Raw genomic sequence first — 25,419 nt, forward strand, 5'->3', positions numbered from 1 at the left:
AAAATGAATGCATGTTAAACACAAGTATTTATGACAGTGGCGCCTCTAGTGGTCAGATAATGTCATCGCCCCGACTGCAATCTGCTGCTTTCGAGCTTCGGACAGTCCGATTCATTCGGACGGTTCATTCCAATCGAACGCGATTCATGGATTCGTTTGAGAAATACAAACGCCTTGTGAATCGGTTCAATTGAATCATTAAGAAGAACCGGATCAATTGAACGACTCTGTGAATCGAACCCCGCTGCCACTCTTTGTCCTCGCGGTGACTGACTGCATATGATCCCGCTGAATGTACATTATTTATTGATCCGTTTACACTCTGTATTCATCAAACAGACGATCTGAAGGATGGTGTTAGTTCATGTCGGATATTTGGTTCTTCCCGTCTTTGGCTCAGTGAGAAATAGAGGTATTTATAACACATTAAATCACGATAAGATCACATCTAAGGCCTTTTGCTTGTTTAATGTATGACTATTAAACCTCATGACTGATCTATATGCTGCTCTAGGTCCATACTGAGGGGATATTCATTAAAAAAACAGGTGATTTGGTATTTATTTAGCGAATCAGTGAGGTTTGATTCGGATCTGAGGTAACGTTAACGTTAATCTGTTAGCTAGCTGACAAGATGGACGCTTTCAGCTTCAGATTTCACTTTAAAATACATTTAAAATCAATTGATTGGCTGAAATGAGGGATATTCGGTATATTTGATAGATTTTCTATTCGTTTTATCGTGTACTTGAGCGCTGTATGTATTTGTAGAGGTTTATTTGTGAGGTTTGGTTTTACCTCAGAAAGCTAACGATGCTAATTCAGGCCTGAGCTTATCGGACAACAAATAACTGTTCAATAATTTACTAGAGTGATTTAATGCTCATTTCAATAAGTAAGATTTTGTGTTGAAGCCCCAGAATGCCAGTATCTGCATTTCATCAGACAAAAGCTGATTTGTTTTTAAAGCAGTGTATTATTATTTTTGATACACCTCATGAACTTAATCATTTAACGTTACACACCGATGTGCTGATTGTCTAACGAGGGAAAACACGAAACTTGTGTTGAGATGAGCTGCTAACTTTACCTCCATCACTGATTTCATGAAGCTTTTTTGATTTCTGTTTCTGATCTTCTGTCTCATAGTTTGATTTCATGTGCTTTATTTCTGTTCTTATCTCCTGTCTCATAGTCTATGGAGGCTGAATCTACATTCTGCATTATCAGATCATTGTGTTTTAATGATCATCTGTGTTCTGATCCCTCCTCATTTCCTATTTCCATCAGAAGACGACAAACATCTCAGATCTGCTCCCTTCCTGAGAACAAACACACTAAAACCAGAGCTAACACATTTAGAGCGTGAACTACTGTCTGTATGTCAAGTGCTGTAGTTTAACCCACATCAGTAGCTCTAGAAGAGTGACTCATGTATGTCCCATCCAGCTTTGGTAGTCAACATGTATGTAAATTCCTGTAAAATGGATGCATTTTGTGCTTGGATGATCACCAAACCCACACACCTATAGCTGTCACCTATGGAAGCTTGTTTCCATCACGGAATATAGAAATAAAAAAGGTAATTGCGCATTATATCTTAGGAAGCTTGTTTCCGCCACTGAATTAAAAAAATGTAATTGCGACTTTTTATCTTGCAATTCTGACACTTTTTCTCTGAATAGTGATAACTCGTGATTGTCGGTTATAAAATCAGAATTCTGAGAAATAAACTTGTGCGATTGTGACTTTATATCACGCAATTCTGACTTTATATCGCCCAAATGCATGTTATAAAGTCAGAATTGCGAGTTTATATCTCACATTTCTGACTATATAACACAATTCCAACTTCTATATCACACAAGTCTGATTTTATAACTCACAATTGCGACTTTATATCATGCATTTCTGACTATATAACACAATAGCAACTTTATATCACGCAATTCTGACTATATAACACAATTAAGACTTTTAGATCACACAAGTCTGACTTTATAACTCACAATTGCAACTTTATATCATGCATTTCTGACTATATAACACAATTGCGACTTAATATCACGCAATTCTGACTATATAACACAATTGCGACTTTTATATCACACAAGTCTGACTTTATAACTCACAATTGCGACTTTATATCATGCATTTCTGACTATATAACACAATAGCAACTTTATATCACGCAATTCTGACTATATAACACAATTACGACTTTTATATCACACAAGTCTGACTTTATAACTCACAATTGCGACTTAATATCACGCAATTCTGACTATATAACACAATTGTGACTTTTATATCACACAAGTCTGACTTTATAACTCACAATTGCGACTTTATATCATGCATTTCTGACTATATAACAATTGTGACTTTATATCACGCAATTCTGACTATATAACACAATTGTGACTTTTATATCACGCAAGTCTGACTTTATAACTCACAATTGCGACTTAATATCACGCAATTCTGACTATTTATCACGCAATTCTGGCTATATAACACAATTGCGACTTTTATATCACGCAAGTCTGACTTTATAACTCACAATTGCGACTTTATATCATGCATTTCTGACTATATAACACAATTGCGAATATCACGCAATTCTGACTATATAACACAATAGCGACTTTTATATCACGCAAGTCTGACTTTATAACTCACAATTGCGACTTAATATCACGCAATTCTGACTATATATCACGCAATTCTGGCTATATAACACAATTGCGACTTTTATATCACGCAAGTCTGACTTTATTACTCACAATTGCGACATTTATATATCACGCAATTCTGGCTATATAACACAATTGCGACTTTTATATCACGCAAGTCTGACTTTATAACTCACAATTGTGACTTTATATCATTGTCGCAATTGAATTGCAAGATAAAAAGTCACAATAATTAAATTTACATTTTTATTCTGTGGCGGAAACAAGCTTCCACGATATCTCGCAATGCTGACTTTTTTTAAAAAGTTTTCAATAAGTTTATAAAGCCGAATTGCAATAGCGAGAAAAGTCCAAATTGTGAGAATTCTTCTTAAATTTAATTTTTTATTCCGTGGCGTAAACGAGCTTCCATAGTCACCTGCATATCGTGTGCTTCATTCATCGCCTTCTGATTTTACACAATCATTCACAATCATGTTAAGAGGAAAAGCAAAAAACAACAGACAAAAACGCCCAGCGATTGGCTCGTTGCCTCCAAATTGACAGCGTCCAAAATGCCATCCATTTGGCAGGGATGTTGATTTCCTGCACTGCTACTGAGATCCTCTATTAGAGCAATGCAAATGTCTATTGTTTGGTTGTGGTTTCTCTACCTTTTGTTCTGGTAATAGACCTGAGTGCATGAATCACATTATTATTATTTTTGATTCTACATTGAATAGACTCCAATGTAATCTTTCTGTAGTAAAGATGAACCCTGCTGTACTGTAATGTGCTGTAGCCGATGCATCTGCTCATTGGATGTTGCTTTTGTTCTGTTAACCCTGTACTGAGCATGGTGGGCCTTGCTATTGGTCAATGTTGTTTTATTTGTTGCATGGACTTATTATTATGACACAAATCCACATATACTAATATTTTTCAATAAAGAATATAGTATTTTTCCTAACCTCCAGTGTGCTTCTTGCTGATTTCCATTTATTGTCTCCCCCTCCACCTCCTCCCTCTGCTGTGACCGATAGACTGATTTTCCTGGCTTTTTTCATCATGAGACCTCAATGAGTTGATCCGTGGTCATTTATTCCCGTCATCGAGGCACTTGAAGGTGCAGTGTGCATTCCCAACTGGTCCGATAACCTTAGACCTTCCACATCTTAGAGAGAAATTAGATCCATTTCCAATGAGTCTTGCCGCAAGAAGCACGTAACGCTGCACCTTTAAGTCTTCTCACAGTAAATGATCCGGATGCAATGTGAACGTGGCCTTTCTCTGTGGTGTGTCCAGGTATATCCACACATTTCATCTCTGTTATTCAATCTCCCATGAACACCACATTGAGCAATTGATCAAGAGCACATTATACATGATTTCGAGCTTGTGTGTTTGCAATTCCCTCATTCTGATCTGAAGTAGAGTGGAGAGATGGGTAATTTTGCTTTCCTGCCATTTTTATCCATTTCTACTATTTTTGTTCATTTGGAGTTTTCTTTCTCATCATGAATATTGACGCATTCTCATGTTTTTTAAGCCCGTAAAGTGGTGCGTTGATTCATTTGCCCATTCACTTGTTGTCTTGTAAATAGCCGACAGATACCTTCATCACAACACGACAAACTCAGTTTAGCATTCGGTAATCTTTTATTAATAATCCAGTGAAATATAGCCTAAAATCTCATACTGTTGTACTTCTGAATGAAGGGGATTTAACTTCTATGCAGCCTATTTTAATTATGGATGCGCAATATATCAGCCACCATATCGTTATCAGCCGATATATGTTAATTTTAATGTTAGCGTTATCGGCCCGATAAGAACATTTGGCCGATATATTAAAGCTGATAAATAATGGATTATTTCCTTCAGCTGAGACATCTAACCAATTGCTTGAAATATGATTGGAATCACTTAAAAAATGGAAAATACAGTTCAGTGCAAAATGTTCTGTCATATCGGCTTCATAAAATTATAATGAGAACATTATAATTGTGTGTTTGGGACATAGATTTAACGGTGAGACTTTGTTTTTGTAATCAGGCTCTCAAAAATGATATACAAATTTGGATATAGATTTATCGGCCAATATATCGGTTATCGGCTTTCAAATATAAAGATTTATGGCTTATCGATATCGGCCAAAATTTGCATATCGTTGCATCCCTAATTTCAATGCATGGTGCAAAGTTACTTTTTTTCCCCCTGACATTTCAGGAAAGGACATTATATTTAGAGTAATTGTTGCTTTATCAATAAATATTCTCGTACAGTGATAATAAAGCATGCAAACTGCATGTCTTGCACCAGCAAAAGCCTGCGATTTCTGATGTGACTTTTGCTCTATGGACCGAGTTGACGGGTTAATCTACATCCACAGAGATAAATCCCTGTAAACATGTTTCTTAAGATGAGGAGTGTCCAACATCCTAGAACAACATTCCTATCATCCAATCAGATTTTAGTCTTAAGAGCTTCAACAACGTCCTTAACCCGCAGTGACTTTGATGTTTGGTGGGATAATGTTAGGACTAAGATTGTTTTCCCAGTACCAATAGAGGATGTTGATTCAGGAAGATGTCCTACTTTGGCCAAATCACATGTCATTGGGTTTTTAAAAGAGACCATGTTGCCTACACATGGATATTGCTTTGGAAAATGGTTCCCACACACTTATCCAAAGATCTGTCATTGGAAAACGCAAAGCTTTCATTGATAATGCTTGACAGGCTAACAGCTCGCATTAAATTACATCTAAATCCAGACGTTTACTGCATGCTCAGACATTTGGCTGAGAAGTTGAAGCATCTGTGGATTCCTTCAGCTGTCCAGCAACTCTTGTCTGCTTTCGTATTCGCTAAATGACTCTAGACCGTTCTGGGGTGCATTTCCCAAAAGCATCGTTGGCCAACTATGATCACAATTTCCATTGAACTCTATTAGGAACGACGGGACTTGCGACCATAGTTGGCTTTGGGAAACGCACCCCAGATCTGTTCTTCTGTTCACAGCTGTAGAATATGGTTGTCAATTCTTTTTAGATATACACTTACTCAATCAAGGAAAGGTCAACGTTATTAAAAACAATAGATGGATCTGATCATAGAAACAGTTGTTCTCTACACTTGAAAAATTGGCGTAGGATTAATTTGCATCAATTTTCACTTTCAAGTCAATTTCACAAATAATTATAAAGAATCAACAAACAATGGAAGCTCGTTTCCGCCACAGAATAAAAAACATTTTAAAAGATAACTGCAAATTTTTATCTCACAATTGGGAGTTTATGTTGCAGTTCTGAGTTATAAAGTCCAATTCTAGACTTTATAGAATTTTTTTCTAAAAATATTTTTTCTAGATAAATATATAATCTCTTGCAAATTTCATGCAATTCTGACTGTATATCTCCCATTTGCATGTTATAAAGTCAGAATTGCGAGATATAAACATGCAATTCTGAGAAAAAGTCAGAATTTCGAGTTTATTTATTGCAATTGTGAGTTTATATCACGCAGTTCTGACTTTATAACACACAATTGCGAGGTTAAATTCGCAATTTCCTTTTTTATTCTGTGGCGGAAACAAGCTTCCATAACAAGCAACACATTGAATTAAACATGATTGGTTTCAGTTGAAAGGCTGAAACAGTATGTTCTTGTAAAATGTGCACCAATAGACTTGTTTTATTTACAAATTTACAACTGCATCAGGATGTTCTACCAATGCTATGCTAAGGTTAAGTTTAGGGTCAGTGTGTTTGGGTAAAGAAACAGAGGATTCACACACAGTTTTGTTCTGAAAGAAGAACAACCTTATTATTAACCAGAGAAGGTCAGTGGCCGGATGCATAAACTGATTAGACTAATTAGTCAGCAAGCTTTTTTCTTTAAGACTGGTCCTTTAATAAAAAGGTACAATGGTCTAATTTGAATTTGAAAAGTAGGACTAATTACCCATTGGCTACTGCTGTTCTTAAGACACATGCTAATGCTAAATACGCCATGGAAAGTAGACTTTTCAAACTATTTAAGATGGAAGAAAGTGTGTTATTGTGTAACCTATGGCACGTGGAGGGTTAATCACTGGCACACGACAATAGCTATAGAGGTGTATGCATTTAATTTAATCATCCTTCCCTCGGGTCATTTTGACCCCAAAATCTTTTCCTTTGAGTGTTCATCAGAGGAGTCCAAGACCCCAGGACTTTTGTCGCACTTGAACCACGAATACACAAAAAAGAAATTGAATGGATTCGAGGAGTTTTGGGTTTTGGTTGAAATTTAAAAAAGTAACAAATCCTTCCCTCACGGGTCAATTTGACCCCCTTAGGAATGAAAGAAATGTGAGGAATGCTTCAGTACACATAGAAAAACTAAAAATGTTCAAAATTCTAACAAAAAGTTCTAAAACTTTACCAAAAAATGATTTTATAATGTCTACATGTGTATCTGAATGCAGACTGAAGAGAAACTGACTTTAGGACCCAGAGGAACAGCTCATTTACTCTTATAGAGGCCATACAGAGTCATGAAATATCATGTTATATTATTATTTTTCCACAAAAGTTCGGCAAAGACACACAATGTAAGATATTTTGAGCTGAATTAAAAGAGTTATGCATGAGTTGTGAGTTATTTAAGTTGAAGGAATGTGCTTAAATTACTATCCAATCTAGTAATTTAAAGGTTAATAAAATAACAAAAAATCTCCTTAAAAATTGCATTAAAAAATAGAAGAAAAAAATATTATCAAAATGAAATGAAATAATCTTTCTGGACAAAAGAAATTAAGTATAATTTGAGGGCTTTGGGTCATTTTGGAAGATGTGTTACAAAGTGCGAGGGAAGGATGAAGGTTAAATAAAGTCCCTTGAACTTTAATACGGACTTATATTTTGAGGTAATCATTCCTCATTGTCACAGCCTATTTTATTAAGTTAGGTACTATAATAGTGTGAGATTTTAACAAACCAAACCAAATTGCTTCAGTGATTATACTTCAGCACAAAGTGTTTGGGAAAAACAAAAAACTAAACCAAAGTTTTGACCACAAACTGATGAGGATAAACTAAATTTACATGTCTTGATATTTCCTCATTTGTCAATATGGTTACAGGCATGAATTAGTGAAGTGGTTTGACTTCAGTTCCCTGTTCATACTCTGCCTCTGTATTTATCCGACGGTAAATCTGATTTACAATCTCAAACACTGACTGTGTGTGTATGTAACCACATTCACTGCTAACAGACTAACATGCCATTCAAACACAACTCACTCCCCTCCACTCTTCATTTCCCATCACACCCACTGCTGACCATTCACTTCTTCTGGAAGTTCGATGAAGACGATGAAGGCCAAGCCTCCAGCATTCGTGTAATCCCACTCATAATTGGCTGTGATGTCATTGTTCTTGCAGGATCTCATTTTAACAGGCATCAGCACAGTCATGCTACCTCTTGCCGGCATTTCCACGTAGGCCCTCAGGCCCAGATCCCTGTTGATTTCCCAATGCCCCATCCAGGACAATCTCCCACGGGAATGAGCCCTCACCTGGGTCAACCACACGCCCCGCTCAACCATATACCAGCGCCTCCGTTCCAGGACATCTCGACCCCATCATTCCTACCTCAGGCTTTACACCAGCAATACCTCATCCAGCAGCAGATCCTGGAGGCGCAGCACAGGAGGATACTCCCACAGCACAGGTGTGTTTCAACCAGACCACAAGTCGAATCAGTCATTTTAAATCAGAATCAGTAAAGTTTTAAATCAGAATCAGTAGTTTTATATCAGAATCAGTAATCCGTAAAGTTTTAAATCAGAATCAGTAAACCGTAAAGTTTTATATCAGAATCAGTAAACCGTAAAGTTTTATATCAGAATCAGTAATCCGTAAAGTTTTATATCAGAATCAGTAAACCGTAAAGTTTTAAATCAGAATCAGTAATCCGTAAAGTTTTAAATCAGAATCAGTAATCCGTAAAGTTTTATATCAGAATCAGTAAACCGTAAAGTTTTATATCAGAATCAGTAATCCGTAAAGTTTTAAATCAGAATCAGTAAACCGTAAAGTTTTAAATCAGTAATCCGTAAAGTTTTAAGTCAGAATCAGTAATCCGTAAAGTTTTAAATCAGAATCAGTAAACCGTAAAGTTTTAAATCAGTAATCCGTAAAGTTTTAAGTCAGAATCAGTAATCCGTAAAGTTTTAAATCAGAATCAGTAAACCGTAAAGTTTTAAATCAGAATCAGTAAACCGTAAAGTTTTAAATCAGAATCAGTAATCCGTGAAGTTTTATATTAGAATCAGTAAACCGTAAAGTTTTAAATCAGAATCAGTAAACCGTAAAGTTTTAAATCAGTAATCCGTAAAGTTTTAAATCAGAATCAGTAATCCGTAAAGTTTTATATCAGAATCAGTAATCCGTAAAGTTTTATATCAGAATCAGTAATCCGTAAAGTTTTAAATCAAAATCCGTAAAGTTTTAAATCAGAATCAGTAATCCGTAAAGTTTTAAATCAGAATCCGTAAAGTTTTAAGTCAGAATCAGTAATCCGTAAAGTTTTAAATCAAAATCAGTAAAGTTTTAAATCAGAATCCATAAAGTTTTAAATCAAAATCAGAATCCGTAAGGTTTTAAATCAGAATCTGTAAAGTTTTAAATCAGTATCCGTAAAGTTTTAAATCAAAATAAAATAATCCAAAATAATTACTCCAGTCTTCAGTGTCACATGATCCTTCAGAAATCATTCGAATATGATGATTTGATGATTTATAATTATTATCAATGTTGAAATTAGATGTGTACAATTTTTTTACAGGATTCTTTGAAGTTCAAAAGAACAACATTGATTTGAAATAGAATCTTTTGTAACATTATAAATGTCTTTACTGTCACTTTTGATCTATTTAATGCGTCCTTGATGAATAAAAGTATTGATTTCTCTTAGTCCCCCCCCCCCCAAAAAAACAAAAAAAACCTTTTGTTACAAAAGCTTTCTATTTCAGATAATACTTTCTATTCATAAAAGAATCCTGATTTTTTTTACAAAACTGTTTTCAACATTGATAATAATAATAAAATGTTTCTTGAGAAACAAATCATCATATTAGAATGATATTGTAACCAATCAGATCGAGTGGATCTCTGAGCTGCTGTGAGTGAGAGGAGGCGGGGCTCATTTGCATATTCATAGAACCACGCATACTAAATGAGGCAAGGGTGTCGAGTTACATTCAAGATATTTTAAGGCATGAAGAATTTTTTTTTAAGGAAAAAACTTTTAAATGTGTCATTTTGGTGATCAGAGATGAGTTTTACGGGATAAAATTATTGACTACAGGGGGACTTTAAAACTAGATCTTTGTCATGTTCTTACAATTTCGTTCTGATTTTTCCCAGCAGACACGCTTCAGACCGAACTCTTCCCCATCCGCAGACGCTGCGCCCGCCGTATGATTACCCACAATCCTTTCACATCCCGGCGCCGGTCCCACAGCAGCCGCGCTACCTTGCCGAAGGAACAGACTGGTGCGTCTGTGTTCAGATACCGCGTAAACTAGTCCTCTGTTTCGGCTCTGATCTACTGACATCTGTGGTGTGTTTGTGTTCAGGGATCTGAGTGTGGATCCAGGCCTGCCACAGTATCACGTCTCTCCTCTCACTCAGCATTATCAGCATTACCTGACCTCTCCACGCCTGCATCACTTCCCCAGGAACAACACCTCGGCACAAGTGGTCAGTGTGCGCCTTTCCAATCACACATGCATGTATGCGTTCGGCAGACACGACTTGCATTGCATTAAACCTATACATTTGATCAGTTCATGCATTCCCTGGGAGTCGAACCCATGACCTTGGCGTTGCCAGTGCCACTGTTTACGCTATTTAAAGGAGTCCTATTACGCCCTTTTACGAAGTCTTGATTTTGTTTTTGGGGTGTACTAGAATATGTTTTAATGCTTGATTGTTCAAAAAACGCATTATTTTTCACATATATTACATTATTACAGCTCCTCTCTCCCCAGTCTGGTTGAACGCGTCGTTTTCGCTGAAGCTCCTCCTTCTGAAATACGAAATGTGCTGTGATTGGTTAGCTGGCCCAGTGTGTTGTGATTGACAGCGCGTTCGGGGAAATGTCCCGCCCCTTCATAACCGTGAGCTCTACTCAGATGTAAATATTAATGATGGGGTCAATTTCAAAACATTTCGAGACCGATTCAGACCCTGACAATGTTAACGGACGGATTTCACAAGACGTTTCAGAGTGGTATATTTTTTTTTGTCATTTTCATATTTGTCAGAAAACTATGGTAATACAAACAGAAATCAATCACAGAATCATGGATAATTTTCCTAAGGGGCGGTGAACCGTCTTACAAAAGCAAGAGCTTACAAAATCTCCAGTAAACACTACATCAATACTGTAATGTTAGTTAGCAGGCGAGCGGAGCCAAAGCTTTGCCTTTCGTTTACATCATAGCAACTACATAAAGCTTACAATTGGAACTGTTAATAGAAAACACAACTACAATTAATAAGACATACTAACAAGTTGTGATCCATAAACAACAGATTGTCCCGACAAAATGTGAATGGCTCCGTCTCTCAGGAGAAGCTTTTGTGCGTATAGCCTGCATATTCTCTCTTCTGGAAGCTGTTCTCTGTAAAATGTGCAGCGCACAAACAAACGTTGAGGTCATAATCTTCAGGAACAGTGTTCAAAATATATTTGAACAGTGACAGCAACTCTTCCTCTTCTCTAAAGCAGCCCAACATGGCCTCACCTCTGTTCCCGGGGGCGGGGTTTATGTAAATTTTAGGGTTTGTGATGTCACCAACCCAGGAAGAAGCTCGTTGTAGTCTCTACCAGCCATTTGTTGTAGTACTGAAAAAGCTATTTCTGTAAAAGAAAAAAAGCTCAAAGCTTTGAGCGTCGTAACTTTGCAGATGTTGTTTATGCTCAAACAGCAACATTACACACTAACTAAAGTCAGAAAAGTCAAATCATAATCAACCAGCCCTTTAAGCAACCGTATTTTCCGAAGTCCCATTTTGTTAATCATGCAAAACATGCTGCAACTTATATAAGTCATGCTCCGACATGCAAAACGCATTTGTTTTTTTAAATGCATGCCTCACATCCTCTTCTAAAAGCCTCAATATCCAACTGTCCATTGCTGTTGTATGTTAATGAATGGTGTTGTCCTGCACAGGTCGTCCATGAGATCAGAAATTACCCATATCCTCAGTTACACCTGCTGGCTCTTCAAGGCCTCAGCCCGTCTCGACACGCGTCTGCTGTGCGGGAGAGTTACGAGGTACGTCACGCCTCAGATGGTGTTCATCATCACACGTGATCTCAGATGGTGTTCTTCATCACACATGTTCAGATCTCATGATCTCAGATGGTGTTCTTCATCACACGTGTTCAGATCTCATGATCTCAGATGGTGTTCTTCATCACACGTGTTCAGATCTCATGTTCTCAGATGGTGTTCTTCATCACACGTGTTCAGATCTCATGATCTCAGATGGTGTTCTTCATCACACGTGTTCAGATCTCATGATCTCAGATGGTGTTCTTCATCACACGTGTTCAGATCTCATGATCTCAGATGGTGTTCTTCATCACACGTGTTCAGATCTCATGATCTCAGATGGTGTTCTTCATCACACGTGTTCAGATCTCATGATCTCAGATGGTGTTCTTCATCACACGTGTTCAGATCTCATGATCTCAGATGGTGTTCTTCATCACACGTGTTCAGATCTCATGATCTCACCTGATGTTTCCCTGTGGTTTTATTCCAGGAGCTCCTGCAGTTGGAGGACAGACTGGGAAATGTGAACCGAGGGGCTGTGCAGACCACCATCGAGAGGTTTACCTTTCCTCACAAGTATAAAAAGGTAAACATTACTAAAAATGTAATTTTAAAAAAAAAAATTGTAGAGCTCTCTAATTGTAATTCTTACTAGTAATAATTGAATAAGAGAGCTCTCTAAATGTAATTGCTACTAGTAATAATTGAATAAGAGAGCTCTCTAAATGTAATTGCTACTAGTAAGAATAGAATTGTTGAGCTCTCAAATTTAATTCATACTAGTAAAAATGCAATTACGACGAGTAACGCTGGGTACAATTGAAACTAAAACGGCTTGCCATAGTATTCCATTTTTGTGAATATTCAAAGCGAATTCTCGATGGCATGAGTCTGAACCAATGAAAAGTGATTTTCAAACTCATGCTGATGTAAACAAACAAAACTAGCTTATTTGTGCTGACTGACCGATCGTGCGCACAAAGACTGTCAGACAGCATGCGATCCCGATACATATACTGTACACAGAATTACAGTAGCCTATTTCAAAATATCTGTGTTGGTGAGTATTCACGCAAACATTATCTGTTATGTGTTAAGTGGACGTCTGGTTAACTGTTAGGGGAAATCATCTGATGTGTAACATTATATTACATCCGTGCGGTACAGTAGGTCTGAATATACTGTAGGCTGTCTGTTAAATGAAATGTTAAAACAAATAAATAAATGTTAATCAAATAATTGTGGTATCATGGGGAAAAAAGTTTAATATTTTTCCTATAGATATGTTTTGACTTGGTGTGTGCCAAATTTGGTGTTATTACCAGGGATTGTAAGGTATGTTTGCTGAGGGATTTTGTTTTGGAACCTTCAGAAAACCTTTTCTCAAAATTGACTTTGCTGACTCTATCGACTTTAAGCGTGCAGCTCAAAAGCATTTTTTGTCTGATTCCAACAAATCAGTTTGAATTTTTTTTTTTTTTAATGGAGAATGTGAAAATAACAATAACTCATTTTTGAAAAATAGCTCATTGCAATTCATTTTGCCAGCACAGGTCACATAAATATATATAAATATAAATAAAATGTGGATGTTAGCCCAAGGCTGCTGGAGAATTAATACGTTTTTAATGTTAATGTTGTGCACTTGGTTGAACCTGTAATTTATTAAGCTTCACTTATCAAGCTTTTGGCGTTTGATTAGGTCTGAGAACTGTGAGTGATTTGGTGTTTGATTCTCTTGGTGTCATGTTTTAATGTAATTTTATGTTTCTATGTATTTTAGAGTTATTTACTACTTATGGACAGCACTTTGCTCCATTTGAATGGTTTTGAAAGTGCTTTATAAATAAAAGTTGAGTTGAGTTATTGAGTGTAAATTGCTATTGGATTAAAAGAAAGCATGTGTCTGATAACTGAGCATGTGATCCGCAGAGAAGACCTCTAGATCTGAAGATCGGCATGTATGAAGAGGAGCTCGACACGGATGAGAAATGCACAATATGCCTCTCGATGCTCGAAGACGGAGAGGACGTCAGGTAGTTCTGCTCGACACTCACTTTCATTGATCTCCTAATGAAAAATGGTGGCGATTAACATCCGTTTTTCGTTCTTTTCTCAGGAGATTACCCTGCATGCACCTCTTCCATCAGGCTTGTGTTGACCAGTGGCTGGCGACCAATAAGAAGTGTCCCATCTGCAGGGTAGACATTGAGACGCAGTTGTCCCCTGATAGCTGATGTCTCGTGTAGCACTAGCGAAAAGTCCTGTCGTCTTTCTTCGTCCCCTCGTGGGCACTTTGCCAAAATGTGTGTCATCTCCATCACCACTCTCACCTCTGACCTTTGCCTTCTGAGCCAAATGACCATAAGAACAGAGAAGAGTGGAGAAGAACGAGTCTGTCGATGAAGATGGTTTCAGTCAAAGTGCTCTCGATGTGTGTGTGTGAGTGAGTGTGTTTAGGACGGGGAACGATGACCAACCAAATGTTCTCAGTGGGTCACGGATGAAGCATTACAGCATATCACACGTGGTTGGTCATGAACTTCTTTAAACGTAGTCGAACGAATCATTTGTGGAAAAAACACATCATGAGCGAATGAGAGAAGTGTTGAAAAACGCTCAGTCGTCGTCGTGTGTGTGTAATTATCGGAGATGATGCTTGACGTTCGTATGTAATCGTGAGGCCAGGCTTGATAATGAACTGTGATGGTCTGCATTTTGTCCAACGCTTAGAAACGTATCCACTAAATGCATGTTGAAGCGAGAGCCCGGGTTCTTCTGGGAAACGTGACGCGAGGACGTTTCCCGCGCCGCATCCTACTAATCCTGAAGACACTGTGTTCTCGAAGCGTCTCCGAAGTCACCGCGAGTGAAACATGTACCTTAATGCCTGTAGCACAAGCACACGTCAAATAGTAACGGCATAACTCTGTGTTTCCATTCGCTCTGTGACTCGTGGTCTCGCTTGTAGAGTCATAATGTGCATGAAACCTGTTTGCTGCCATTTCTAGAGGACATGACAAGGGAGTAAAGCCATTTGTTTTATAGAAACCAAACATAACTTTTCTAAGGCTGTTCTTCACGATCACTCTTTCTGGTTTTATTTCTCTTCTCTTGCCAAGCTGTGTCCGCGCGGGGCTGGTACAGCTTCTCGACATAAGTAGCTGCGATGCTGGAAAAAACAAAACAAGTTATTTATTGTTGTCTTACTGTAGTTAGTGGTTATTTTTGTAAATGCACTCACGTTCTGATGAAGCGTGTGATCGTTTCCCTGCTTTTTTGCATTTGCACTCGAGTAAGCTGTTTCCTTGCGTATCGTGCACTCATTCCCAAAAAAAAAAAAAAAAACACACACAAAAAACAAGGAAGCAGACTTTTTAACAGCACAGTTTCTTTGCGTAACGATAGTAGGGATGCACCAATATGAAGACTTTGGCAATACGATAACCGATAACTCTTTATATTTGAAAGCCGTTAACCGATATATTGGCCACTAAATCTACATCCAAATTTTGGTCGATACCGATAACTCTTTATATTTGAAAGCCGATAACCGATATATTGGCCGATAAATCTAAATCCAAATTTTGGTCGATACTGATAACTCTTTATATTTGAAAGCCATTAACCGATATATTGGCCGATAAATCTAGATCCAAATTTTGGTCGATCCCGATAACTCTTTAAATTTGAAAGCAACGATACTGATAATTTTTTTATATTTGAAAGCCGATAACCGATATATTGGCCACTAAATCTAGATCCAAATTTTGGTCGATCCCGATAACTCTTTAAATTTGAAAGCAACGATACTGATAATTTTTTTATATTTGAAAGCCGATAACCGATATATTGGCCACTAAATCTAGATCCAAATTTTGGTCGATACTGATAACTCTTTATATTTAAAAGCCGATAACCGATATATTGGCCGATAAATCTAAATCCAAATTTTGGTCGGTGCCGATAATTCTTTATATTTGAAAGCCGATAACCGATATATTGGCCGATAAATCTAAATCCAAATTTTGGTCGATACTGATAACTCTTTATATTTGAAAGCCGATAACCGATATATTGGCCGATAAATCTAAATCCAAATTTTGGTCGATACTGATAACTCTTTATATTTGAAAGCCGATAACCGATATATTGGCCGATAAATCTAAATCCAAATTTTGGTCGGTGCCGATAATTCTTTATATTTGAAAGCCGATAACCGATATATTGGCCGATAAATCTAAATCCAAATTTTTGCCGATAACCGATAACTCTTTGTATTTGAAAGACGATAACCGATATATTGGCCGATAAATCTAAATCCAAATTTTGGTCGATACCGATAACTTTATATTTGAAAGCCGATAACCGATATATTGGCCGATAAATCGAAATCCAGATTTCAGTCGGTGCCGATAATTCTTTATATTTGAAAGCCAATAACCGATATTTTGGCCGATAAATCTAAATCAAAATTTTCGCCGATAACCGATAACTCTTTATATTTGAAAGCCGATAACCGATATATTGGCCGATAAATCTAAATCCAAATTTTGGTCGGTGCCGATAACTTTATATTTGAAAGCCGATAACCGATATATTGGCCAATAAATCTAAATCCAGATTTTGGTCGTGCCGATAATTCTTTATATTTGAAAGCCGATAATCGATATATTGGCCGATAAATCTAAATCCAAATTTTCGTCAATACCAATAACTTTATATTTGAAAGCCGATAACCGATATATTGGCCAATAAATCTACATCCAAATTTTTATAGAAGTTTTGAGAGCCTGATTACAAAAACAAAACTCTCACCATTAAAAGCCATGACCCAAGCACACAACTATATATAATATTCTTTAATGTAGCCAGATCTGACAGAGATATGACAGAGATATGACAGATGTGCGCTGCATGTTGCACTTAACCGTATTTTAACCGATAACGATAACATTAAAAATAAACATGTATCGGCCGATACCGATATGGTGGCCGATATATGGTGCATCCCTAAACATAGTTGTTGCCTCACTGACCACTTTCAATGTACGTGACTGTTTTTCCGTAGCAGAAGTTCTTGACTTTGCTTTTGCAACTTTTCCCGAATTCAAGCGTTCAGCTGCTTGGAGCGGAAGCCAGGAAGTTGGAAGCATTTTCTTGTTTTCGATCGTCGCGTGATCTTTATTTTCATCGTCCGTCCGCGTTTCATAGTTTACACATGATATCGTGCGTCGAAATGCCTTAAGTATTTAACAATCATAATTTATGACTAACTTCACCTACTATGGGTGCGTATTTAAGTTCTGAGCTAGTATCGCAATGTAATCGATTGGTTTATTTATTTACGTCAGCATAACGTGTGTATAAATACCTCATTGTGCTATACTTTAATGGGAGTGCTTTGCATGCGGTTGTACTTCAAGGGGCTAGGTGTCAAAACAAGCTAAACTCCCCAGCAGGGCGTGCTGAAGCGTGCTAGTATGTGGTGCTGTAGTTTTTTGGTTACATTCCATTAATGCGATTTCAAAGAGTCGTTCAGCTGTGAGCTCGTAGACCAACTGGACTTGTTTTGCATGTCTCTGCTGTTTTTGCACTCTCAGCTTTGCTCTCTCTCACTGTCGTCCTGCGAACGATCTGTTTTCAGTCGTGAGGAGCGAGTTCAGCGCTTACTGTGATTGATTAGAGCTGCTTGTCTTGTGCCCATGTGGCTTTAACTTTAAGTTATGCTTATTCTTTCCCATTAGTAGCATTTTCCTTTGTCTTTGGATTCGTATCGGTACTTCATATAAGGGGCTTTAAATGTTGAATGCAGGTCGTGTTGTGGTACATTCTAGTGTCGCTGCCGTATATGTTTGTCATATTTCACCATTTTACCACGTCAGGTTATTTACAGGGTTCGTACAGATACTGTAAAGTGAAATTACTCTTTTCAAGCACTACTTTTTTTTGGCTAAATGACTACAATGAGAGATCTCACTTATCAAACAATATCTTTATTATCTTTCAAATTCTAAAAAGCGAAGTAGATTAGTAAAAATAAACCAATAAAACAAAATAAAGAGCAATGACTGTGATAACTTAACCATTGAAAGGATACTATGACAAAGATATCGCTTTCCTTATTCAAACTGATTTTTCCCCCCATTAATATATGATTGACCTGAAGAATGAAAGATGTATCATATACTAGGATATTTAAATGAGCAATATCACACTCATAGCCATGTGAAATTGCTCTATATCGATATCAGACGGGCTGCAGCGTTAATTTTGTGTTTTAAACTCTTGTCTTTCAATAATTCAAGCAAGTACCTTTTCATAAATATGGCTGTTTTCATGGGTTTTCCAGGACTTACATTTCAAAAGTTGAATTCAAGCACCTTGTACGAACCCTGTATTTAACTTTAACCCCCCTAATAATCTGTCAACATTGCATTGTGTTTTACACTATAGCTCATTGATACGGCAGATAACTCTCGTTTCCAGTGAAATAATTGCGTTTCCTGCCATGCAAAACAATCTGTACCTGGAATAACAGTTACTTTCTACACCCGTAGAGATTGTTTCCTATACGCGGAAAAAGAAAAAATGGCTTTATATTGTATGATTTGTGTTTCTAGCCTGTGTAGCCTTAAAGTCTCTTGATTTGATCCATCTCTCCAGCAGATTTTGGACATAAGCAATAGTAGTGTCATGTTTCGCTAACAGACTGAACCGTAGATCCTAAAGCACAAGCTCTGTAATGCATGTCTTTCTCAGGTTTTAATATGCGTATGAGAATGGATACATATGTTAAAATATTTTACCATAAATATTTCTGATGTTTTTTCTGCTGCTGACATAAAAAGAAAAAAAAGAAAAAAGAAAAAAAAAAATAGTTGAATAACCTGCCAGTGAAAGGGAAGTGGCTCTTTGTACAAGACACTGCTGTGTGCTGTTACTGCGCAATGTTTTCTGACATGAATATTTTATAGCTCAAGTAGAAAAATATGTATTGACAATATTTAAGCAATAGCTTGGTGATTATAATGTATGATAACTAGATAAGTGTATATTGCGTTAAAAAAAAATGAAGAAAATCTTAGATTCACTTTTGGTGGATTTTGTACTGTATTTATTACTAATGATGATGCAAAAAGTTGCATAGCTTAACCCAAATTTTTCTTTCTTTTTTAATTTCTTGTCTTGTATATGACCCTTTTTGTATGTGTTTTTTCAAATAAAATGTTGAAAATGCCTAAAAAAAATAATCTTTCATTGTTTCTTGCATCGTTCTATGTCATCTACATCTGTGCTGCTTATACTGAGTATGAATCTTGTCCCAGTAATACACACTCTTGGTCTTGGAAGTGTGCAGCTCTGAAAACTGTTATGCACACTAAAATCTCCATTTAACCTACAAGAGACATTTTTCTTGACTATTGTTCTAAACAACTTCAAGGCAATTGGGCTTTAGGGAACCAAGCACATTTAATGATAGTTAATTTATTCAGGAGTCATGAGTCAAATAAAGTAAAGTGGGAAATTTTTTTACATTTATAAATTAATTGCTCCAACACGCTTCAATGGTTCGTGAGTTGATTAAAAGGCTAATAATTATTCATAAATCATAAAAATATCAAATTATGAACAATCAAAATGTAACACTTACTAACAGGATGAAATATTTCATTTGTTTAACTGCATGTCATGTGATCATTTACATGACATCAGAGAACCGTAAACGTGAATGTGTTGATAAATCAATGAAGTATTAAAATCTCAGGGAGACTTGCTCAAATTATTGCATTATGAAGACATCTCGCTTCAGTTTTTGGCGGCTGACAGGTTCAATACCTCGAGAAAGAGACAGGATTTGACGACAGCAATTCTCAATACAAAGGAAGTTTATTTGAATTTCTTGAAGTACAAATAAGTCCCAAAGTCCAATATCATAAGCGTTCGCATTTAGGCTACAGAACTCCGTGAGTTTGCCACTGGAGAAGAGTTGGCGGTGTTGGTGACGGTAAGGGTTAAGAATAATTTGTGTTGAGTATTGTTGATCAAAGTAAACAACTTATATTTTACAGTGCAACCATATTTTAAATTGAAAAATATTGAAAATCAAAATGTGAAGACCTAAATAAAGCTCTGCATCACAAATGTAATGGCTAATAATTATTCATAAATCATAAAATTATAAACCTTAAAAATGAAACATTTCCTAAAAGGATGCAATATTTCATTTGTTTCATTCGTACGAATTTAGACTAATTAGTCGCCTTGTAAAATTTGTACGAATTGCCGTGAGATCGGGTTGGTTTAGCTGCATGTCATGTGATCATTTAATGACGTCAGAGACCCGTAAACGTGAATGTGTTGACAACTCATTGAAGTATTAAAATCTCAAGAACATATTTTTGCTCAAATTATTGTATTATGAAGACATAATAATGCAAATGCCAACGTTTTTGAAAGCAAAGTTTTCAGGTTCAGTTTGAGAAAGTGACAGGATTTGAACAACAATGACGACAATAGCAATTCTCAATACAAAGGAAGTTTATTTGAATTTCTTTAAAAAAAAGTACAAATAAGTCCCAGAGTTCAATATCACAAGCGTTCAGTATTTAGGATTCAGACCTCTGTGAGTTTGGTGGTCACCCAGTTGGCGGTGTTGGGGAATGAAAGCACTTACAGAAACTGGTTTCAGACCGGCTTTCGAATCAAAAGTAACATATATGATTTAAAGCAACTTCAAGGCAATTGGGCTTTAGGGAACCCAAGCACATTTAATGACTAGTTAATTTATTCAGGAGTCATGAGTCAATAAAGGGAAAACAATTGACATTTATAAATGAATTGCTCCAACACACTTTAATGGTTCGTGAGTTGATTTTCAAGGCTAATAATTATTCATAAATCATAAAAATATAAAATTATAAACAATCAAAATGAAACACTTACTATATTTCATTAGTTTAACTGCATGTCATGAACAATAAACGTAAACAAACGTGTATTAAAATCTCAGGGAGACTTCAAGAACATATTTCTGCTCAAATTATTGCATTGTGAAGACATCTGGCTGCAGTTTTAGGCGGCTGACGAAGTTTGCAGGTTCAAAACCTCGAGAAAGTGACAGAAAATGACGACAGTAGACAAATACAAAGGAAGTTTATTTGAATTTCTTTAAAAAAGTACAAATAAGTCCCATGCGCGCTCAGTATTTGGGATACAGAACTCTGCGCGTTTGCCCGTCGCCTTTGTTGCGGTCGAGCCACTTGGCGCAGGGGAAGATGGTGGTCACCCAGTTGGCGGTGTTGGTGACCTCCACACACTCCAGGAACCAGCCGGACGACGTGCTGGAGTCGTCGTGCTCCACCCGGACCCGCAGGAGCTCTCCCAGATCCAGCATCTCCAGCAGGAACCGGTCCGTCCGGCCCCGCTCGAACAGGTTCCGGAACTTCTGCCTGAGGGCCCGTTTCCCGGAGTCCCCGTTGACGCCGTAGATCGTGATGAAGACGTTGGCGTCGGTGGCGGCTTCCTTCACGTCTCCCGTGATCACGATGATCTCGTATTTAACGGGAACCAAACTGCGGACTTTGCTGGCGAAACTCTCCACGGTTTTGCTGCACTCGAACGTCATGAACTCGTCTCTCTTGGCGGCCAGGGGAATCCGTGCGTCACACGTGAAGTAGAACCTGCGGAGAATAACGGCAGAATAACGCCGGGATCTGCTCTATATATATATATATATATATATATATTTTATATTTCAAATTAGTCATATTATTTGATTACAAATTTCCCTTATATATCTATATCTATATCAATAATTTCATATATATATATATATAGACCCTGGATCACGTCACCAGTCTCGAGTCGCAAGGGGATATTCGTGGCAATAGCCAACAACACCGTATGGGTCAAAATGATCGATTTTTATTTTATGCCAAAAATCATTAGGATATGAAGTAAAGATCATGTTCCATGAAGATATTTAGTAAATTTCCTACCGTAAATATATAAAACATGTATTTCTGTGAGTGAATGCAGCACAATCATGAACATAAATGCACAACTTTAAAGGAGATTTTCTCAATGTTTAGATTTTTTTGCACCCTCAGATTCCAGATTTACAATAGTTGTATCTCGACCAAATATTGTCCTATCCTAACAAACCACACATCAATGGAAAGATTATTCATTCAGCTTTCAGATGATCAATAAATCTCAATTTCAAAAAATTGACTGGTTTTGTGGTGCAGGGTCACATATAAATATATGCCATTAAAACAATATATGTATATATGCCATAAAAATAAAATAATAATAATATGCATATATTAATGCACACGTATGAGTGTTGGGTGTAACTCATTACAAGTAATCAGATTACTTTTTCAAGTAACTAGTAAAGTAACGCATTACTTTTTCAATTTACAACAAAATATCTAAAATTTCTAAGTTACTTTTTCACATGTATTGACTGTCCTCCTGTTGAGGGAAATAAAGTGAGGAGGTGTGTGTGTGTGTGTGTGTGTGAGAGTGTGTGTGTGTGTGTGTGTGTGTGTGTGTGAGAGAGTGTGTGAGAGAGAGAGAGAGAGAGAGAGAGAGAGAGAGAGAGAGAGAGAGAGTGTGAGTGAGTGAGTGAGTGAGTGAGTGAGTGAGTGAGTGAGTGAGTGAGTGTGTGTGTGTGTGTGTGTGTGTGTGTATGTGTGTGTGTGTGTGTGTGTGTGTGTGTGTTTTGTGTAAACATGATGCTGATTTTAGTTCTAGACTACATGCATTTACTCATCTCACTTGCACGAAAACATTCAGTATTCCTCAAAATGAATAAAAACAGTAAAATGCAATCTCAGAATTTTACACAAAACTTTATAATTAACTATATTAAATTACACAAATATACTTTACGTATTTAATCTCACTTTATTAACCAATGTCTTTGCTGCTGACCTTCAATGATCTAATTCAACCACACTAATGAGCAGTATGATAGATTATTTACAGTATTTAGATTAGATGTAGAAATAAGAGTGTTGAACTTCCTTCTCCTGAATCCTACTGTTCTTTAATCCAGAATATCAGCTGAACTGTACCGGAGTAAATGTGCATTTCCTTCAGCCTGAGGATTATTCTCTTCACTTCTGGTGTGAAAGGGTCTTTACATTTACCAAAAATATCAATTTTATGGTTGTTATTAAAAAACAAACAAGCAAGCCCAGCCCAGGTGAGAAAAAGTAACACAAAAGTAATTTAAAGCATAACTTTTCATAAAAAGTAACTAAGTAACGCAATCAGTTACTTTTTTGGGAGTAACGCAGTGTTGTAATGCATTACTTTTTAAAGTAACTTTCCCGACACACGGCACTGATTCAGAGGAACGAGGAGACGTGGACTCACTTGTTTCCCAGCTCTTTCTCTGTGATCACCACCTCCTGCACGTGCCAGAAACACTCGTTCTTCACCTTCTTCTCCTTCGTCAAATGACCCAAGCAAATCCCAACGATCTCTCCCACATTTTTAGAGGAAAACTCGAATGAATCCGTGGCACCACTGGAACAGAGTCAGATTATGATGCATTAGTAGTCATGCGTTCAGTAATTTACACTGAAAAATAAAGGGTTTTTTGTAGTGATGACATAGATAAACCATTTTTCCCCTTTTTTAAATGTTTTATTCTGTGGTGAAAACAAGCTTCCATTATATCTTGCAATGCTGACTTTTTTTTTTTGTTGTTGTTTAAAAAAAGTTTTTATGGCCAAGTTTCAACAGTGAGAAAAAAGTCAGAATTGTGAAATAAAAAGGTCGCAATGATCTTTATTTTTTATACTGCTGACTCTGCTGAATTTCTGAACTACTGAATTTCGCACCACATGACACTACTGTCTTCTGTAGAGCAGCTTTACCGCAGAAATGTAAGTTTGCATCATTTATTCTGTTACAATCTGAGTCAGGGGTTTTCAAACTGGGTTCCGGGAAAAGTTTAGAGAAAAAGCAGTATAAAAAAAATCTCAGAAAAGAAAAAAAAAATATTTTAAATAAATAAATAAATAAATAAAAATAAGATTGATCAAACTAACTAACTAACCAAAAAAAAAAAAAAAAAAAAAAAAAAAATATATATATATATATATATATATTTTTTTATATATATATATATATATATATATATATTTATATATATATAAATAATATTTTAAGTAATGAATAATAAATTTGATTAAAATAAATAAAATTTCATTTAAATAAATAATAAGAAAATCAGTGTAAAATGTAAACAAATAAATAAAAATAAGATTAATCCAACTAACAAATAATAATAAAAAAAAATTAAATAAAATTTAATTGAAGTAAAATAAACAATAAATTAATACATTTGATTTAAATAAATAAATAAAAAATCTGTGTAAAATGTAAAAACAAATAAATAAAAATAAGATTAAACTTACTAAATAAATAGATTAAAATCAATGAAATATTATTTAAACAAATAAAAATTTGATAAAAATTTTTTTGGGGGGATAAAAAAATATATACATCTTACTTCTGCAACTTACACAAGGAAATCGGCTAATAGAAACTAAATAGTTTGCACATTTATAATATAACATTTTCACAGTATTAATTGGGTCTTTTTACATAAAAATATAAAGCTATCTTTAAAATGTTTAAATCATATATTTTGGGGTCCGTGCATCTAAAAGCCCTGATCTGTGTTGTATAAAGCACTACAGAAATAAAGCTTGAATAGTATCATGGCTATGTAAACACACCGCAGAAACTTCTTCTTCTTTGAGTTCTCCATCATGAACTCTTTGGATCGTCCTTTCTTCCCCTCCAGAATGATCCACACGTTCTCCTTCGTCTCGGCGTCGTCAGAACCGGCTGTCGTGATCTCGATCTCATATTCTGGAGAGATGTTACAGAGCAAATTCACATGCACAGAATAAACACAGCAAGGGTTACGACAACGCTATCTCAGTCACGACCCTTGCACACTGAGTCCGAAATTTTCGCATGCATTTTTTCGTATTCGTGAATATTCGTGATTCGGTGGCTCTAAATGGTCAAAACACCATTCAAAATGCTTGCTACGGACGCCAAAAATGCAGAAAATCGAACCTGATTTGATTTTTTTTTGATGGACGAAAGTTTCGGAGGCAGTGTGCAAGCGTGATTGACATAACGTGAGGTCGTATTTATTTTTTAACGTGCGAAAATTTCGGATGCAAATTTCGGACTCAGTGTGCAAGGGCCTTAATTCGTACGAGCGATTAAAAGGTGGCGAATTCGTACGATTAGTCTAAACCCACGTGATGGGGAGGTTTAGGGGCGGGGTCAGGGGGAGGTTTAGGGGCAGGGTCAGGGGGAGGAATTCATACGAATTAGGAAACTCGTAAAATATGCACGATTTAGC

General features: G+C 36.4%; 2 protein-coding genes and 1 long non-coding RNA gene across 6 annotated transcripts in view; 1 reads left to right on the plus strand and 2 right to left on the minus strand.

The window, feature by feature from the left end:
* Positions 1-206: 206 nt before the first annotated feature.
* Positions 207-14,318, plus strand: ark2cb (arkadia (RNF111) C-terminal like ring finger ubiquitin ligase 2Cb). 2 transcript variants are annotated; one of them, XM_079898004.1, is made up of 8 exons: positions 207-412; positions 8,104-8,392; positions 10,090-10,218; positions 10,302-10,425; positions 11,904-12,008; positions 12,502-12,597; positions 13,944-14,047; positions 14,131-14,318. In XM_079898004.1, the coding sequence occupies exons 1-8, from the start codon at positions 352-354 to the stop codon at positions 14,246-14,248; spliced, it is 1,026 nt and encodes a 341-aa protein (XP_079754130.1). In that variant the 5' UTR covers positions 207-351; the 3' UTR covers positions 14,249-14,318. The 2 variants fall into 2 exon arrangements, with proteins under 2 accessions (XP_079754130.1, XP_079754131.1); XM_079898005.1 differs by having other exon boundaries at positions 10,093-10,218.
* Positions 1,445-4,024, minus strand: LOC307174279. The gene is made up of 2 exons (XR_013823980.1): positions 2,519-4,024; positions 1,445-2,454 (listed from the first exon to the last, which is right to left on the minus strand). It is a non-coding gene; the product is annotated as an uncharacterized lncRNA (long non-coding RNA).
* A 6,218-nt stretch (positions 14,319-20,536) lies between the features above and the next one.
* The window catches only part of loxhd1b (lipoxygenase homology PLAT domains 1b), a 69,685-nt gene continuing 64,802 nt past the window's right edge, over positions 20,537-25,419 (minus strand). For all 3 annotated transcript variants that reach the window (XM_079896511.1, XM_079896510.1, XM_079896512.1), the window contains 3 exons: positions 24,776-24,911; positions 23,403-23,555; positions 20,537-21,694 (listed from right to left, as the gene is read on the minus strand). In XM_079896511.1, the coding sequence (XP_079752637.1) occupies positions 21,214-21,694; positions 23,403-23,555; positions 24,776-24,911 (770 nt within the window). In that variant the 3' untranslated portion in view covers positions 20,537-21,213. The remainder of the gene's footprint in view (positions 21,695-23,402; positions 23,556-24,775; positions 24,912-25,419) is intronic.

Source organism: Squalius cephalus (assembly GCF_949319135.1).
Source record: "Squalius cephalus genome assembly, chromosome: 16".
Classification (NCBI taxonomy): domain Eukaryota; kingdom Metazoa; phylum Chordata; class Actinopteri; order Cypriniformes; family Leuciscidae; genus Squalius; species Squalius cephalus.